The sequence below is a fragment of the Athene cunicularia genome (genome assembly GCF_003259725.1).
Source record: "Athene cunicularia isolate RWA chromosome 3 unlocalized genomic scaffold, athCun1 chr3_part1, whole genome shotgun sequence".
In the NCBI taxonomy this organism is placed as follows: Eukaryota; Metazoa; Chordata; class Aves; order Strigiformes; family Strigidae; genus Athene; species Athene cunicularia.
The window spans coordinates 19,315,604-19,336,081 of NW_020799097.1; the positions used below are offsets into that span (position 1 = coordinate 19,315,604).

At 38.7% G+C, this 20,478-nt stretch overlaps 1 protein-coding gene across 4 annotated transcripts in view; it reads right to left on the reverse strand.

Annotated features, from left to right (window-relative positions):
- Positions 1 to 1,102: 1,102 nt before the first annotated feature.
- Positions 1,103 to 20,478, reverse strand: part of COLEC11 (collectin subfamily member 11) — a 39,639-nt gene continuing 20,263 nt past the window's right edge. For 3 of the 4 annotated variants that reach the window (XM_026845841.1, XM_026845842.1, XM_026845843.1), the window contains exons 3-7: positions 17,431 to 17,502; positions 6,120 to 6,191; positions 5,372 to 5,425; positions 3,921 to 4,016; positions 1,103 to 3,764 (exon numbers count right to left, since the gene is read on the reverse strand). In XM_026845841.1, the coding sequence (XP_026701642.1) occupies positions 3,355 to 3,764; positions 3,921 to 4,016; positions 5,372 to 5,425; positions 6,120 to 6,191; positions 17,431 to 17,502 (704 nt within the window). In that variant the 3' untranslated portion in view covers positions 1,103 to 3,354. The remainder of the gene's footprint in view (positions 3,765 to 3,920; positions 4,017 to 5,371; positions 5,426 to 6,119; positions 6,192 to 17,430; positions 17,503 to 20,478) is intronic. The other variant, XM_026845844.1, reaches the window with a different exon arrangement.

Below are 20,478 nucleotides of genomic sequence, written 5' to 3' on the forward strand. Positions count from 1 at the left end.
ACTTGTCACAAAACCATATTTTCAGGGAAAATGTCAACTGTCAGGGCACAGCGAGGACCAGCTACCTGGTCGCTGAGGGATGGTGAACCAGGAGCAGAGCAGGATAACAGGGCAGGTGGGACAAGCACCTTCCACCAAGGAATCAGGAGGCGAAGTGGCAAATCTGGGCGGTGATCAGGGTCCAACATTGTCCAGTGCTCTCCAGGGACATCCACAGCGACACAGGGCTCTCACCAGCAACAGAGCTCCCCTTGGACTCCATCGGCTAAATGCTTTATCTTTGCCAAGTCATCTCCTAGAAAGGGGATGCACATCTGGCCCTGACATCAGTAATACAGACACACAGCCTTAGCAGCTAAAGGTGTGAAATACAGTTGAAGGAAATAAGCATTTTATGTGAAGAAGTCATTCAAAAGCATGAATGGGTGACTGTATAAAAAAAAATCCACCCTTTTATTGTTGCCTCCTTAAAGTACACCAACATGCTCCTTAATAAATAAGGGCTATATGGAAATATTTATGAAGAAAAGTCATCCATCAAAAGTAAAGCATACAGGAACAGTCTGGGAAATCTCAATGCATGCTTGCCAGACAGACACGTTCCAAAGGCTTCCATGGAGCCCCACAAAATGAGTAATGATATTACCGATTTGATACTACTCATTTAATTTTTCACTAGAATAGCTTCAAATTCCCCTGAGAGTAATGGAAATCTTACCATGCATGCCAGCAGGTTTTGTGCAGGCTAAGCGCTACATACACTATTGATCTCCAGTTCCAGCAAGGGTCTACCTAGGGGGGTCAGCAACAGGAGGGTGAAAGAAGTGATGAAGGGCTCATTTATTTCCAATCCCTCCATCATTTCTTGCCCAGTTCCTCGAAGGGGTAAATATCAGATGTGCAGTCTTTGCTCCCTGCAGAACAGCTAGAGACCCTACACACTAGTCTTGTTCCCCTTGCTCAAATGGTGAAATAAGGACTGTTGCAGCCAATATACAGCACACTGACAATATAACTAATTTATTTTCTATCTCATGTATCAAGAGCTGCAAAAATATATCCTGAAGAACATGAAAACTGTGGAAATAAATGTTTTTTCCATTGTCTTTATTTTTCATCTTAAATTTTAATAGAAATTGAAACTGCTTAAATGCTCTACACATCAAAGCAACATTTATAGATGTGGTGTGACTTCCAGCGAAAATAGGAGCATTTGCCATCTGAAGAAGCTTCCCACCCCCTCAAAAGGCCTCTTTTCAGGTTTCTGAGGAAATCAAACATTACAATAGAGACTTTCAAAACCTGTGTGAAAAATAAATGGTTAGCAACTTCAGCACATACATAATGAGGGAGCTCCAGATATCTATAACTCAGGTTTGGACTGCTTTAATATAGCTACAATGAGTTGACAAAAGTATGTTGGAGATTTAAATGGTTTCTGAGGATTTCTATAGCAGGCAGGAAACAATCATGATATTCAAAAGGTGCTATTCTAAACAAACAAATTGCTCCACTGGAATTGTTAGCTCCCTGGAAATTCTCTGAAGAGTCTTTGAATATTAGTGTAGAACTATATTCACATTATTTAATAGATTTCAATATACAGTTGGAAGAATGCCTAACATATATGAATCATACCTACCTTTATTACAAAGAAAGTAAAACAATCAAACATTCATTTCTTAGAGTGATTGCTCTGGAGCTGGGCTGATATTCAAACACTATAGGAATTTGCTACCAGTCTTCAAAATTAATAACAAACATATATATATATATTAAATGGATTCAAATTCAAAGAGTAAATATAGCAAGCGAAATGGTTTGTTTTCTTAGGTATATAATAATAGCATTGTATCAAATATTGTCAGACTCTGTGAATATGAACAGAATTGTATGATCATTGATTGTTTATATACCATGACATTGTAGAGTTCATATGAGTTACTCTTGCCTTGCTGTAGGGATATCTCTGGTACCACATGCCACATCCACTGTGAATATCCTGTAGACCAATCTCCCATAGTGATCAGACACATGATTTGATTAATATGTTATGCAAAGGATCATTTCTCCTTAAAAATAATCTTAAAACACTTTGCAAGGTATTCCTGATAAAACACAGAGATTTTGCAGTCATCTTTCCACGCCTAACAGCAAGATAACATGTCATGCAACTGACTCCTAGGAAGATCCAAAGTAATTCATCATTTCCTTTATAAAATTATGTTGTTGATTTTTTAAATATACATCACATTTTACATCACATGCAATTGCAAATTGGGTAGATAAATTATTTGTGCAAAATTACTTATTACTGCTATACACATAATCAGGAAAATTTTGGAAACTTTTGCTGCTTTTCAGAGGGTCATGCTTACAACCTCAGTAAACATGTAAGCAGTTTTCCTACCAAAAGGATCTACTAGTTAAACCATTTTTATGATATTAATTGTCTATTTATGATGTCTGCCTTAAATTGTGGAAGGCTGGTATTCTGTTTGTTTTGTAACAAGATGCACCAAGATCATATTATATGACTGTGAAATGAATTTACTTTAAGAAATTTTTGAGGGCCTGAAATAGTTTGTACACTTAATTATTCTTAACTAAAGAATTCAGAAAACCAAAATCTTACTTTTACCTTTAGCCAACCCCAAAACACCCATCTGGCTGGGATCCCTCTTTCATTACTAAGTTATAAGAACTTTATCCTCCCTCAGCACTAAGACTTAGTTTACTTAAGTGCCTCCTTGTCATACATCTGTGAACAGCGTAATAAAGAAACATTACAAAATTGGTAGGACTCCTGATTTGTTGATTTGCTTTGGCTGTTTTTAAAAAAAAATTTGTAACACCTTCACATCCGAAAAACTTAGAGTAATATTCATACTTATTAATTGGAGTATACAAAATACTTGTCTTGTTGCTGAAATATCCCTGTAGCACTACAAGCAATTAACATTTATAACTACAAGTTTTGCTAAGATAAAAGATTATTAGGAATCTACTTCTTCAGAAATAATCATTCTAACAACTAGAGACCAAGTTCTACCTTCCTGTACAGTCATGCAATCACATTTGTTAACTGTTGTGAGGGCAGAATTTAGCCCCAAAACACATTTTTATCTAAATACATATATATTCCTACAGAGAAAAAAAAAAAAAACAAGCTATGTCTTATCACTGCTCTTCCCTTCTGAAGGGTAAATACTGATATTTGAAATACCTAAATTATATTTACAGCTGTACAACACTGATGCCACATACTTGCAAAATATTACTTGTACTCTATAAACATGGGGTAACTTATACAATCAGCTTAAAAACTTTTCTTAAAATAAAGAACAGACAAGCTTAGACATTTTCTTTGTCAAATTCGCAAACAAAATACATGGTAATATGACACGCAACATCATTCCACCCTCCAGATGCCACCATCTCTACGCAGTCCTCCTCGTCATAAGCATTGTTGGGCTCCCCACTGCGCCATTTGTTGAAGGTTTGCATGGGCGATCTGTCAGAATAGACAAAATTTCCCTCTTTCTCTAGGTCGTTAATCCCTATGAAAACTCTGGTGAGCCCGGCTTGGTTGATGTACGAGGCAATCAGATTGTTGGCAGTCTCATCCTTGGGCATGCTCAGCGTCCCTCCTCTTCCATGGCAGTAGAGCTGGGCTTCCTTGTATCGTTTCTCTTCCTTCACCAGCAGATATATCTTATTATCTGTCTCACGCACACCAGCAACAGCTGCGGGGGAGGGCAGTGCTGAAAAGTGAGCACTCGCATTTCTATAAACCAAGTTACTGTACACCCCAAAATAGTTTCACAAATCAGATGTGGAACGGTGATGCTCTCTACAAGCAATTACACCGGTAAAGTGAGGCAACAAGAAAGGAAAATATTTATATAAAATTAACCTACCATTTTTTATGAATTTTAGTTCTGTTGTCAGCTGGGCCACTTGGATATCCATCTCACCAATAGCCTTCCTTAGCTGGCTGCACTCACAGGGGATGCCTGTGAAATAATACAGATGCACCAAAATCAAAAAGCCATCTAATTTCAATCATTTCATTCATTATCTAAACAATTTTATGAAAAGGTCCAGCCTGGAAGCCCTGGAGACGGCTGTCTTGCAAATATCGGACAGAAACCTAGAGCCTTCACTACCCTGCACCATCATATGGTTTTTATGGGTGTGTGGGCTTATCCAGAACAGCTCAGTTCACTTCCCACGAAGCTTCTGCCCTGCATGATTAGTGTCAACCTAAACACAGACAGATATTCCCTGCAAAAAAAATAGATTTTTTTAAAACTAAAAACATTTGCCAAAATTTCCCATTTTGAGTAAAATTATTCTCTTCAGTCTTCTCCAAAGAGCACTTTTTCCACAGAAAAAAATCTGCACAGCACATTGTTCACCTGTTTCTCATGAGGAACATAACACAGAAGATCCAAAAGGCTAATGTTCCAATCATATAATGCACATAATTACCCGCAAAATATAGTTCTGTACTTTTGAAAGTACTTCTTCCAATAAAATAAAACAATAGAAAACCATCTATTAACCCAAATTGATATTGGTTTGACAAGGATAATCTGAATGAGAATACTAAAAGGATAATTGTTACATCTATGAGCTCAAATCTCAAAATGAGGATCAAATTAGAGTTTCCAGTTCTGTGTGTAATTATTCAAATCTGCATTTGACTACCCAATTACTCAGCTTAGGTGTCTAAATCAGTTTAAGCACAGGGTACTTAAACTGCAAAACTATGCTTGATGACTATGTATATGGTACTCTGGCTCAAGAATTAAGAGTGACAAATTATGTTCTCATGAGAAAACTGATCAGTGCATGTCTAGTGCACCCTGTCAGGAAGGGATGAATTGGGTAAAATCCTAATCTGCCAGTTTTGTAAGGTTTACACTTCTCATGCCAGGCTTTCACCTTTTTCTCTGGAACATCTGTATTCCTGCTAATGGCCTGCTCCTCTAACAATAATCCATGGAGGGGCAGGAGCTCCCAACCTGTTCTTTTGAGTTGGCTGGAAGCCAGATTGGGATATGCAGAGATGTCCCTTTGTACTGGTGATGAACGATACAGATGGTCGCACTTCAGTTCCTGCTAGTCTTCTTGGAGCGATCACACCTCTGAGGAGCTCCGAGACATTGTTTCAACAAATACACTACAAGTCTTAAAATTACTGCAGCTTCAAAAATTTTTAAATTATTTGAAAATACTACAGTGAAATATTGCAGTGCCTATACAGATATTTATTCTTTCATTATTTCCCCCAGTATGTAAACAAACATGGTTTTGCATGTATCTTGTAAAATCATTTGCATATACAAGAGGTGTCACAGATTACCTGGGTCACCATTAGGACCTGGTGGTCCTATGTCGCCATTATCTCCTTTCTCACCTAAAAACGTGAAAAATTATATAAATTTAATGCAGCTTTTCTGGTCAACCGTTCATTTAGCACTTATTTTTTCTCTAGTAACATTCAAATGTGGAAAGTAGAAATATGCCTAAATAAAGATTTTTCTGTTCTAGTTGTTCCACAATAAAGGCGAGCCAAGGCTATGAAACTTGGAACACAAATAATATAGACCAATATCCATTTTTTTTTAAATCCATGAACTTCACAGCACCAATAAATTCAGATGCCCAGAAACGGTCTGAATATGCTACACTGATGCATAGATTCATAATCTAGATGTCTAAGTAAACATTGGTCCAAATGACTTGACCAAAGTCACATAGGAAGGCTATGAGGTAGGCAAGAGTAGAATTCAAGTCCTCTGGCTCTTAAAAGTCTGCCAAAATATAGTGCATCTTCCCATCTGCTTCTCTTAACTGTCCACAATTGTGTGATGGCACACAAAGTTCGTTATTTAGCCTTAAACCAGGATTCTCACCCTGCTTTAAGGCTAAATACACTGCTGTCAGAGAGAAAGGTACCTGGCTGAGAGATGTGTCATCTGGATGACTACAGTGTGAGAAGCTCTGAGACTTGTTAACTACTTTCCAAGACCCTAAACTTTTCTCAAAAATAAATGATCACAGATTTTTCATCTAAAACACAAATAGGTAAACAATTGAACTGAGCATACCTTTTGAACCAATAGGACCAATTTTTCCATGCCGTCCCATGCTGCCTTTCTGTCCTTTGTCCCCCATTTCTCCTATGCATAACAGAAAGACAAAAGACACAAGGTAGCAACGTAGTCTGATTCATTCAGATTCTAGCATGCTTGTAATATCAGTTTTTACAATGAGCAAAACCACACTATATGCCAAATATTCACTGAACTTCAGAGGTCCACCTCACTCCTTGTGAAGAACTTACATATAACCACCTAGACAGTGATTTAATCTTTGCAAAACAATTGACATTAACGGGGCATGCAGGTGTAAATGAGAACAGATCTTTGCTGAGAACTACTGGAAAAGCTTTTGCAAACTTCTCCCAGGTGATCATTCCAGAATCGTATTAAAAATGAGGGGGGGCTGCATTCAAACATGGATCAGTGGATTAAAACTATTATGGAGTCGAGAAGACCTAAAGGATCCAAGCACAACTGACAGTTTCATCTAATACAATAGCTCCACTGTAGCTGAGGGTTGAATTTGGTCTTAATGATTTATTTAAGAAATATAAACACCATGGAAGCAGTCACATTCTCATTATTTGCTCTTGCACTTGAAGATTACCTTAATGAAAAATTAAAGTTAGTGGAAATCTTACGTAGACAAATATACACAAACACATGCACATGTTCATACAAAGTCTGACTCAAACCAGCAATGTTGAATGTTACTAATTTTAAAGACAGTTTTACAGAATATTTCAAAGTGCAGTTGTAGCAAAGGAACCACTAAAAACACCGTTTTCCTCGGCCGTGTTTTTACAAATAAAAGGTAATATCCACCTCTTACGGTCAAATGAAATTGTCAGCAAATCTGCGTGAACCAGCCATTGACACCTATCTGTGTCCACCAGGCATACCCAGAAATCTAATGTAAGACAGCTTGGTTCACTTACTTTGTCTGACTTTGACCTCTTTTCTATTAGTTGTACTATCCTGTGTGATATAAAGTGAATATTAGAATGGCTTCAGGAGAAACAGAATTTGCACTGGCACAAGCAGTTCCTTTGCCATCACTGTCTTCACAAACCAAGCTGAAGCACGGTTTGTGAAGACAGTGTGCCACAGTCCAAGTATTGATGTCACTGATCTGAGCTCCTGCAGAGCTCAAATAATAAAGCAGATAAAAATGTCTGTTACGTCATACTTTTTTTCTGGATGAAATTTCGCAAACATTATGAAAAATAATTATTTTAATGGTGTGAATCTGAGAGAAGAACTTTAGCCTGTAATAGCAAAGCCTTATTCAAGCCCATGTCTACAGAACTTATCTACAAGTTTAGGGGATCAGCAGTTGAAATTGATAAGTAGTAGTCACCCAATAAATTAAATACAGCAGGCTTACACATGACTGAAGGTTTTGGCTTAAACCAAGCCATTTATAGTCAATAAACTCTATGTGGTCTAAACTTGTCAGACTATTATTTCTAAATGCTACTTTGGTTCTGGCACTGGTTTAGAGAGGACTCCCTGATTTGTTTTTGGTAGACTTTGAGACCTATGAAATAAGACCTGTCATTTTGTTACACTCACTACGTAAGTGAATGTGGCAGTTTGCTTGATGCTGCAGTTTCTACAGCCCAAGGAGCTTCAAGAAATCAATGTACATATGAGTGTACATTGGTGATACCCTTTCCTGGGTGCAACACCTGAGCAAATCAATGCTCTGCCATCAGATTTAGGCCTCATATATATAGCTTCACTTTCAGAACAGATTCATGGCTTGTCTTAAAGATGCAATCTGTTGGGCTATGAAGTTATAAAGGTACTGATGCTACCATTGGATATTTATCCAATATAGATATTATACTGAGAGGATACTTCCCTGAAAATCTCTAAAGTATCATCTTGTAATGAGTTTATCAAGTTGCTCTGAAAGCGACCTTTTTTGCTTTGGATATTTATGAATTGAGATTACCATAACAGATCATCAGATGTTTGAATGCTTTCTCTTTTCAGGCTGCTACATCTGAAATTCAGTAAACACAAAGACCTAATGCATAAATAAAATATAATATATAAAATTATTTTACTTTCTTTCTCATCAGTACTGACCAGAAAATGAACTATTTCTCGGTAATAACTAGTAAAAGCTACATGACCTGCTCAGAAATGAAAGTGTGTTATCTCAACGAAGACATACATTAAGTCTCCTGTGCTCATTAAAAGAACTGTTTGGATTTGGTTTTCTCTTATAGTGACTAACCCTTGCTTCTACTCCAGGGGCTTGCTTATTCTGCTTCTTCTGCAGAATAAATCACAAGGTTTCAAGAGAAACCTATCTGCCTTGAGGGTTTTCAAACGTTTTTACACCTTTTGTAAAGTCCTTTTTAGTATCTCTATGATTGCCAAAAATGCAGTCTAAAGAGTCTTAATGAAATCAGGAAGTGAGAGCTGGAAAGAAATGAGGACAATGAAAGAAATTAAATCTCCATAGACCAAAAGTAGGAAACCTAACAGAAAGTTTGAATGGAGAATATGAAGCAAGCATCTGTCATCTCTCAGATGAAGGTCATATATGCTGGAACCAATTATAGAAGACTTAAAGGATTTTGGAAGGAATTAAAGAGAGGGAAATTCTAAATCATCTTCTTGGTGGCCTTTTCAGGCCCACAAACAAGAGAAGAAATAAAACACCAGAGATGAATGGTGGGCCACACAACCAGTGAAAAAATGAGGGCTTTGCCTCTGTGAAACACTATAAATGGTGGCTTCATATATAGTATGGCCAATCTCTTCAGATAGGATTAACTGGAACAGACAAGAAGGTGTAAAACTACTTCAGAAAAACCCAAAGGTGTCAAAAAGACAAATCCAGCAGAAACACAAATTCACCATGTCACAGACAAATTGAACTGAGTCATGTCAAAGGGAAGAGAGCAGTAGTTTACTTTCCAAAGATTTTACTTTCCAAAATTTAAAGATTTGAAGACAAATCAGATGATACAAATTCTTTGTGATTTGACATACCAGATATCATGGACACCTACCTAACAATAAAAGAAGTAGTGTACCAAACCAGACCAAAGGCCTCTTGACACTAGTGCCATCTTTGACAGCTATCTGCAGGATACTTAGAAAAAGAATGCAAGATATAGAGCAAGATTACACTGTCTTTCCCTTAATGTACCTCTTTAGTCTTGCAACAGTCAGTATTCCCAATATAAATATTTAGCCTGACTTGAATGAGAATAGTATTTTTAAAGGATATAATGATGTTATGGTATGGTAGTAACATACATTCAAGACACCTAAAAATATTGGCAACCAGAAATCAGAAAATTTGGAATACACCAGTAGACTGTGATACTGCTTTATGCTAAATAATCTGAATTACCCACACCACTGAAAGTTTCAGTGGTGACTGGCTAGCAAACAGTGGTTACAAGACAGTTACATCTTATATGAACAAACAGTGGATAATCCCAGATGGCATTTTATGTAGTTGAAGCAAATTAATTTTACCCAGTATTTGCCACCTGGAAAGTTAGTTTTTTAGTCTAAGCTATTTATCTAAATTCCCTTGGTAGGCAATGGAGAAATAAACATCTCTCAGCAGTGATCCATCCCACTCATGTTAGACAGGTATCTTAATGACAAAGTGAAACTTTAAAAGCCTTGCTTAACAAACAGGGGGAGGGGAAAAAAAAAAAAAAAAAGAAACAAAAGAAACTATTGTCAATCCATACAGACTAGAAATCAGAAAGGCTAGAAAATTTGTAAAGGAGACTAAAGATAGTAAGAAAAAAATCCAAACTAGAAGGCAACAGAAAAGTTTAAAGGATTTTAAAGTACACTCAAAACAAAAGAAATAGAAATAGTATGGCCCATTCCTGAATGGGGAAGTTTATATAAAGATTCACATAAAGACAGATAACTGCCCTTATGAAACACATACATTGCCAGAATTACATTAACAACATAATACCAAGCTTGTTCAGACCAGTGGTCCCTCTAGCCCAAGACTTGAGTCCCACAGTGACAGCAGGAGTGATACAGGGAGATCACGCAACCCCAGCCACCATCTGCAGTCCATTGCAGATGGAGTTGCTGAATCAGTCCCTCAGCAGTTCCAGTGAGTGCCTCATAGTTCAGGTGTGATGGGATCTGGTGATTCTGTAAAACCTCGACCATATACTCTTCAGACTACTCTGTACAGATGCAAGTCTCAACCTGTCCGGTTTTTCCTTATGAGGCAGCTCCTCCATCACATTTCTGGTTCTCCTCTCTGACCTCTCATGTCCTTCTTGAGAGACAGAGGCCAGAACAACACTCGTTACTTGAGACAGTGTATGTCAGGCTTTTATGCAGCAAAATCAGCTGCAAAAATGAGTTTCCCATTTTGTCCTTGATATCTTTTCTGATGACGGGCAGTGTTTTGTTGTCTTTGGGGCTGCTGCTAATGACTTCAGAGCAGTTCTTGAGTTTTAAGTGACAGTTCTGGTTTTTGGCACTGTGTAAGTATGGATTAAAATTATGCATTTCTAATGTCCCTAGGCAATACATTTATTTACACTAAAGGCCATCTGCCATCTTTTTGTCCACTCAGTTTAGCATGGATTTTCTCAAAGTCCTGTTGAGTTCAGGTGGAACTGAAAGACAGTTTTGAATCAGATACCCACTTTGTGAATCTACAACTGTCAATGTCAGGACTTTTATATGGAATACTGCCTGCAGTACTCCTTAGCGAGCAATAAATTAATGTAAAAGTTGACTCAGAAATGTAAAGGATTGATTGATTACATATTAATGAGCAATCAGTAATACTAAAATATAAATTAAGATATTATTACCTCTCTTTAGAATTTGATTATACAAATGACTGAGCACTCTGGCTCCAATCCAGTTAAATTAATGAGTCTTCTCTCCTACTTGAGAGGCTATGCCTGTACTAGTAAACTAAATGCCTGGGACTGTTCCCTGCCAGTGGGAACCAGGTGGCCAAGAATGGTACATTCCACAATATGTCTTACTCCTCAAGCCAAGATAATTACTTGCAAGATGCTCATTGTGTTAGCTCCCAGAACGTACCCAAAAATTGCCTGGGAAAGTGTTAGCTGGCAAAGGCCAAAATAACTGTGCTAACACTGCAAAGGTAGAGACAGTTAAGTTCCAAGCAAGCCTAAGAATAGTGTGTGACTCTGCTTCACATACCATTATAATTAAGTAAAAATTAAGTACAATGTATAAAGGCTGAAATTAAAATGGTTATGGCTCTAATAAAACTTAAATGTCAAAAAAAAAAATTTTTAATGTGCTGTTCCTCTGATTATGCATTTCAACAGTAAATTCACCCTCTCCACCTTCTTTTGATTGCCATAAGCAGAATCCATGCTACTCTGGGAATATTCACAGTATTGTATTGTTATTTAAATATCTGTGTGGAATTTGGACACATGGGAGTTATGGCCTCACAGATTGGATCATGACTCAGTTAACTGAGTTCACTCCCAACACGTGAGTGTGCAGTACAGCAATCAGTGCAAGCAGAGAAGTTACATCTATTAACTTCACACCCCAAAACTTGCACTGCAGTACATGCTACTTTCATCTGCCTCAGCCGCTGTACTTGATCCAGTGCTCTGGGCTTTACATAAGGCCAACAGAGTTTTATATTCTGCTGACATGCTATGCATCATATAATTGACCTATACAATTAATTAAAAGCAATGAGGAAAGTAAGTGGAATTTAACCTTAATCAGTGCCCAAAGACATCAGGATGTCTGATGTCACCCTGAAACATCAGGACACCGAGAAGCAGATTTATTTCAGGTAAGCACCATAAAGTTTTAACGTTTATCAGTTTCGGAACTACCCAAATCTGGAAATATCATGGGGAGGATATGATAAAAACATTTGCAGCACTTTCTAATCTTGAGGTGTTCATTTCAGATCAAATATACCATAAGAAAACTATTTCTTTTCTAAGTTATTTGTTCACTGATTATTATATACCTAAGGAGTTCAAAGAAACTAAGCACATTTCCTCAAGAAATGAAACAAAGGGGAAAGGAAGAAAAAAAAAGAGATTACTGTGATTCTGATCATGGAAATTAACACCAAAAGTAGAAAACTCTATAAGTGTTGCAAAAGAATTAGTTTCTTCCTCACGTAAACCATCACTTACTCAAATAGCAGAAAAATACGATGAAATTTAGCAGTTTCCATCAACAGGAGGAGACATATTAGCCCAACAAGACAACAATTATCAGGCTTCAATAGAAACACCAGGAGTCAAACACATGTTAACACAGTGACTACACTTTAACAGGCTACTGCACAGAAACAGAGCTGCTGTGATCATCCATGTGTGCTCTTAGAAAGGGGCAAATGCAAAGTGAGGCAACAATTTTATCCATCCTTCATTATCCGCTAAGCTATGTGTTAAGGACCTGAATCACAGGTTTAAGCTTTACACCAACTGAGATTTTAAAATACCTGTCCAGCACTTTAAAGGATATCAGAGGTATATGGCCATCAAAAGATCAAAAACAAAGCAAAAAGCAAAGCCAATAGCAGGTCATGAGTGCATACTACATAATCTGTCCAGGAAAAAGGTGATTAACTGATTATTTCTGAGAACAATATTGTGCACAAATTATCAAACTCCAAATGATGCACAGTTCTTACACCTCTATAAATAAGATGAACAACCAAATATGCAAAAGGTGTCTGTGTTGGATATTTCGGTGTTAGCAGCTCACGTGATTTTTTTCCCAATAATATTATTATATTTTATTTTTGCCTCAAAGTTCCATCTTCTGGATAACAAATGGGAAAACTCTTGGACTGCTGGAAGAGAATATACAGTTGAGTCACTCTAATTCAGCTTGAGAGTCTAGAAAAGTATTTATGCATGAGCTTAACTTCAGGTCTGGGCACTACACATGATCTGTGGAGGTTAACTAGAGACTGAAAGGTTTTTCTAGGTCAAGACTGGATATCCTTCTGTGTCCTTTCCATATGGTAGAAAGTACATCTGTGAAGTCTGTTTGCTTATCCAGTCAATGCTGGGACACTCAGAAAATACACTGAATAGAGTACCATGATGAAATTTGGCACCATATAGTCCAAATTGTTTTTAAGGTAACAATTTATTTTTCTTTCAAGAAGCATTTGTGGAAAGGAATTGATGAAGATGAATATCTACAAAATGTACAGCATTAATGAAAAGATTAGTTAATTACAATTCATTTTAAACTAGAGCTTGTTTGTAGAAATTTCTTACTATGCTAAAATAAAGCTGTTTACCAAATACTTCAAGAACATACACGCATCAAATCTGGATGCACAAAGGCAAGCAGAAAGAAATATGTTGCTGCAGAAGCAGTAAGAAATTTTGCCTGTGTTTAATCAGAAAGTGCTGCATGGAAAAATACCGATATAGTATGCATTCATATTCAATTTTCTTTCATCTCATTTCTGTTTCAAGTATGTTTTCTTGCAGTGAATATTCACTTCAGTGTTTCTTCTTTCAGTATCATCAGAATTTTGGACTTTTGGAGGTATGGAATACTGGAAAATTATCATTATTATTAATTAAGCATTCCTTATGAGAATGATTTTTCAAATAAATGCAATTTTGCAGTATATAATATATAAATGAAATGTTACATCATGGATTGGCCTGACTGAAAAAGAGTACTTCCACTTCTCAGATGTTCCAAAGCATTTTGAATTGCTTTGACAAAATGCCAAGTTAGAGAAACATGCCTGACAGTGCAATGGGAAAGGCCTTCAAGCTCCCCGTGAGAAAGCAGTATGACCAAGTGCCCACCTCAAACACTTGTACAAAAGCGATCACAGCCTGAGAAACGAACAGGAGGAACTAAGAGTCCGTTTAATGACATCAATCACCCAGGTATGATGGGATAGTCAGAACAATAGGAGTGCTGCAGCAGATGGATATTGGCTCTTTATGAAGGACAGGTAGAAAGACAAGGCAAGGGTTATGCTCTGCACAGTGAGCACCTTGAATGCATAGAGGTTTGTTTCCTAACAGGCAACTGGTCTGTATCTAACAGCATCTTCTGGGAGAGCAGCACCATAAGGAGCAATCAGTTCAGAACGCTCATCAGGGACAATTATCTAATGCATGTAACTGGGTTTGCAGCTAGAGATGGTAGACTCCTAGACCTGTTATTCGCTTACCCTCTGACTGTGGATATGACAGTGAACAGCAGCCTTGGCTGCAGTGACCATGACCACCTTCATGAAATGACAGCTTTCAAGATTCTGAGGGAAGTGAGGAAGGCAAGCAGCAGGATAATGGCCCCAGACTTCTGGACTTTTGACTTGTTCTGGGAGCTTGTAGGCAGGAACCTACTATGAAGTGCAAAGGGGCCCAGAAAGATCTTCTCAGTCTTAAGGAACAATTACCTTAAATCATAAGAACTATCTATTGCAATGTGCAGGAAAATGAGCAGATATGACAGACGGCCAGCTTGGCTGAACAGGGAACTGTTGACTGAGACCGAATGCAGAAAGGAAGCATGCAGGACGTGGATACTGGGACAGGCTAACAAAGAGTACTGCAGAAGTACTCCCTGGGCATGCAGGGATGAAGTGAAGAATGCCAAAGTTCAGCTGGAGTTGAACTGTTATGTGTATGAAGGACAAGACAGACAGTACAGGTAAGCCAGCAGTAAACCAGAGACTGATGGGCGCTCTGCTCTGGAGGAAGGCAACCTAGTAACAAAGGACACAGGAAATGCTAAGGTATTTAGTGCTTTCTTTGCCTTGGTCTCTACTGGCAAGGTCTGCCCTCTGGCCTCCCAGGTCTTCATGTCTGTTAGCAAAGATTTGGGGAGGACATGTGTCCTGCTAGTAACTGTAGTGGATGACTGAGTTAGGGACTACTTCACGTGCATGTACACAGGCCCATGGCACTGGCCAGAAGGCATTCAAGGGTGCTGAGAGGGCTAGCTGATGATGTTGCAAGGCTGAAAAAGTCTAATAAGTAGCTGATAATGACTGCCATTCCTCAGGAACCAGTCCATCAGTGACAGGAAGGAAGAAGTGAAAGGATTATCTGTGTGTCAGCAAGAGACCCCAAACTGGCAGGAGTGGTTGGTGCACGGGGGGCAGTGCTGCCAGTCACAAGGCACTCGACGAGTTGCAGAAATGTGTTCGCAGGAATATCACGAGTTCAGCCAGACACTATGTTCCTCACCTGCAACACATTGATGAAGGCTGGCCAATGGCTGGCTAAAAAATTCCTTTGCATAAAAAGAATGAGAGATTTTTGGACCCTCATACAAGAGAAGCAAATGAATCCAGCTGAGAAAGATGGTTTTATTTAGCTTATAGTACGGAAAGGTAAGGGGGAACCTAATTGCAGTCTTCCACTACCTACAAGTGGTTTGTAGAGAAGATGTAGTCTTCTCTTATCAGAGACACACATCAAAAGGACAAGAGGTAACAATCACAAGTTACAACAAGAAAAATTTCAGTCGGCCCTAAGGAAAAGGTCTTTCTTGATGACACCGGCGAACAGAGCGATCAAAAAGTAAGTGGAAACTTCATCCTTAGAGATTTTCAAAAGTCTGCCGGACAAGACCCTAAGCAATCTGATCTAAATTTGAAGTCTGACCTGTTTCATGCAGGAGATGGAACTAGATGAGCTCCTTATGACCTTTTAACCTAAAATTATTCTGTTAGACTTTAACTTCTCTTCATGCCGCATTACCCTGCAGGAGTTGAAATTTCAGTTTCCAGTATTTTTATGAGTTGTCCTTGAAGGGTACATCTCCATAAGGGAAATACACTGACTGAACACATGCACCCCTCATGGGAGTTATAAATTTTTCAGTGCATTGTAGGGGGAAGAGCTCTAGCTATGGATTTTGGTCACAGGGAAAACTGCAGGTATCAGACTCCCGTAACTGCCCAAAAGAACTACATAACGGATCATGCATCATCATAAGAAAGTATAAATTACCACTGTGATTGCTTTGAAAGGAAGCTTGTAAATTCAGTTCAGTAAAACTAACTCCATCGTTCTGACGACAGGAATGTCAACTGTTTAATTTCAATATTGAAATAAAAGGGATTGACTACTCCTAACGTGAATTTTTCAGAATGTGCATCTCCTGAAAAAATTATGAAGGTCAAATTTCCTCCTTGCTTCAAGAGAAAAACAAATGTGAAAAGACAGAATTTCCTCCAGGATAGAAACACCACATTTCTCTCAGCTGTGTAACTGAATACTGTTGAGCACCATTCCTCTCAAGAGCTCCAAATATTTTTGAACTATAATACAATGTAAACAGCGTTACCACCATCTTTCCATAAATATTACTGAACTGTGATCCAAAAAATGTGGAATCACTCATGGCCATCTCTGCCTATAATGGCTTACTGCCTTCCCTCAATGGTTTTAATTAAGGTATTGTGAGTGTTCACATTTACAAACAAAAGGAAACAAGAAAATTGAGCCTCATTATTTTTACCCTCTGATCTAATATGAGGTTTTCATTTGCAGAAGGCAAATTATGAAGACGACATTATGATGCCTTTCTTCACAAAGATGTTTCTAAAAAATCTAGATTTTTTTCTCCAAAATGAAGCTTTCTGAACAGAAAATATAGTTAGTCTACAAATGACTGCATAGAGTTGTACTCGTTTTGGCTAGGATAGAGTTCATTTCCTTCACAGTAGCTAGTATGGGGCTATGTTTTAGCTAGTGCTGAGCAGTGCTTACACAGCACTGAGGCCTTTTTTGCTTCTCACACCACCTCACCAGCGAGTGGGCTGGGGGTACACAAGAAGCTGGGAGGTGACACAGCCAGGACAGCTGATCAAAGAGATATTCCGTATCATATGATGTCACACTCATATAAAGCTGGGGGAAGAAGGAAGAAGGGGACATCAGGAGTTATGGTGTTTGTCTTTCCAAGTCACCGTTACACATGACGGATCGCTGCTGTCCCAGAGATGGCTGAACACTTGCCTGTACAAGGGAAGTGGTGAATGAATTCCTTGTTTTCCTTTGCTCACATGTGCAGCTTTTGCTTTACCTATTAAACTGCCTTTGTCTCAACCCAAGAGTTTTCTCACTTTTACATTTCTGATTCTTTTCCCCATCCCTCCCCAGGGGGGAGTTATCAAGTGGCTCGGTGAGGCTAAGCTGCCTACTGGGGTTAAAACACAACAACAACACAGAAATGCCCAAGTCACCCAGAAAAGGGAGAGAGGCTCCCCATCGTCATGGTCTCACGAGAAGAGGCAGCATTTGGTCAGGAATGACTTTCAAAACACCTTGAACAAAGTTACCTTTTTCTCCGGGAGGTCCAACTCTGCCTGGACGACCTGGAGCACCTTTCTCCCCCTTTTCTCCAGCCTCCCCTGTTGATACAAAAGGAAACAAAAAAAAAGAATTATATTAAACCAGAACTATTTTCTGTTGGTGGCAGTGACAAGAGTGCCATTCTCCCCAGTGAAAGTAAAAACCTACTATAACAAGAGGGGAAAAAAATAAAAGCGGATACAATCTCACTCTAGCAACTTTACTTGATGCACCAAGAAGAGTTTCCTACAACTGGTGTAGACACTAACAAAACCAAAGTCAGTATATTACTGAAGTCTCATACAATGGGTCTAGTTTCATAGATGTTACTCATATCATCAACCTCCAAAAAGGCCAACACCACACTTGACTTAAGCAGAAGCTTCAGAATTAGGCCCCAATTCAAGCACATAAACTTCTGGGTCTGTGTTCACAAAACACTTTCTGAGTATCTGCTAAGGACATGCTTAAATCTCAAGTGAAAATAGCTTAACTATAAACTCAAATTTAAAAAAAAAAAAAAAAAGCCATTTGCAGAGGCCTATAGGAAGGCATTGCCACATCTGTGATTAAGAGAATAATTCTTAAGCATGAAAGAGTATCTCCTAATCAATATTCTCAGTTACATACTGTGCCTTTTAATCTCTACGGTACAAACCACTTTGCGTTGTACTTACTTGCACATAGCTCACAGCACATTATTATATTCAGCATATTTACACATCAGTTTCTGTAAATGTTTGCCTCCCTGGTGCATTTCATTGGAAATCAGGGAATGCTTAGCTTGCTTCATCCCCTACTATCATACTACTATTGTAGTTTGCCACTGACATAAAATTAAAATCTCTTAAACAAATAGAAATTTAAAGAATTATTTACATAGCCACCTTTACAAAAAAGATTTATATGAAGGAGAAGAAAGTTCTATGGCTTCCACAGAAAAGAAAATGCCAGGACCTAAAAGCCAGACCTAGCACAGCACACCTGATGCCCCAGCAGTGTATTTCTACAGAGGAGAGTGAGCATTAGCTGCTCTCCGGTAAGATTAAGGGAGCACCACATCAGGAAAGTCAACAGTTATCATGCACCCCCTCAAGCTCTGCTCTCTATCGTAGCTGGCAGTGGTGGTTCAGAGACGGACCATAGAGATGACATGTAAAAACAAGCCACAACATGGCACATTTCAAATACGCAGCCTCCAGCTCACTCTCTCCTCATTGTAGACATAGGTGGCTGTGAGCTGAACTCAGTGCTCCATCTGTTATATTTTCCTTATTTGGGCTGCCAGCAGGCTTCAGACCATCTTCCCTGACTTCAGACATGCAAAAATAGGCCATTCTCTGACCTTAATGAGGACAAACTTCACATAATCCCCAGTGAATAATATTGTTAGTATGAAACAGGCTATTATTTGGCACATTTGGGAACGTCACTTTTTTATTATCAGGTAACCAATAGGCTTTGTATGATTGCCTTTCCTCCCTCAGGGCTGGTTATGAGTTCTTTGCTTCCCAAAGATAAATCCTGACAATGGCTTTTCCCTGCTCTCTGGAGGCTGAGAGCAGGCTATTACAGCCTATTGCTTTACACGTTCTTCAGAGTGAAAGCTGTGCATTAGGGATCAATAAAATAGATCACTCTTGCTTCAGGCCATTACACACACCTGCATTTATTCCTATAATAAGATGACACTGCATTCCTTAGTGTGAGTGTTTAAGAAACTTTCCCTGGGAGGAGATTACCCCATTACAGGTCCAGCTACAGACCACTCTGCATTTTTTGTTATCATCTGTTTTAAGCAGCAAGACCTTGACGAAGAGGGACTGATCAGAGGTCTAGTTCAGCTTTGCCATGTTTAAGTCCCTATTATTGCTGCATGTACCCTGAGCACTGTGCAAGCTGACGAAGCAAAGCCTGTGCAGGTGTCCTGGTCAACAAAACAGTTTTCTGTCAAGGAATTTCAATCAATTTAACTTATCATCAATAAACACTAACTTTTAACTTTTTATTCCTTAAATTAGGAAAAAAAAACAAACAAATTTAACTTAAAGACATCTCTGCATCCCTTTTCCAGTCTCTACCCCGTGCCACACATTACACCCAGTCACTTCAGAACAGGAGGTTGGGATCAGTGCTTTTTCATCCTTACCCAGTTGCTCCGGCATGGCCTCCTCTGCCAGCCACAGTCCCTTTGCAGTTGTACCTCCTGCTCAATCTCCTCTCCATCCCTTCGCAGATGCCTCCTTGCTCCAACCCTACTGCATGAAAGAATACCTTCTTCCTCAGCACAAGGCAGCTCTTGCCCACACAGCTGAGATAGGGCAAGATGGTCCACAATGTTCCATCGTGTTTTGATGCTCCACACCCCCAAAAGAAATCTAGCCCTTGTACAAACAGAGCAGCAGCAGGATCACAGGTATCAGGCACAATCCTAACACTACTGCAGACTGCTTCACTTGTCCCCTCCAAGAGTGATCTTTCATAATTCAAATTATATATCTTACCATTGCTATCAATTTGCCTCCATTCGTGAATTCTGTGGGACAGGATTAGTCTCTGATTATGTTTGCATCCTGCCTACCTTGAGCTGTACCATCTACTGTAATAAAAATAGCACACGAAATATTAACTATGTGAGCTATTAAGCATTCCTTGGCTGGTGATAACTTTCTTCCATTACTCATATTCCCTCTGTGAGTAGACGCATCAAGTGTGGGTGTAAAAAAACTGGGTTTATTTTATTTATGTAGCATCAACTTTTTTATGTATTGTATGCCATTGAGACTATTAAGTCAATTCCTGCTTTAGATTCTAGAAAGGAGACAAAACAAAGTGGCAAACCAAGAATTTAAGAATTGAAGGATTGTTCCATGTTGGTTTTTTCTCCACAATAGTAGTAACTTCAATCTCATAGGCCTATCAAAAGGAATTGGGCTTTAGGAAGAATATGAGTGAGTAATGCAGTGAGGCTTCATCATCCATCTCTTTTTCACACACAACACACTTTTCCCATTATTAATATTGTCAGCTTTCTA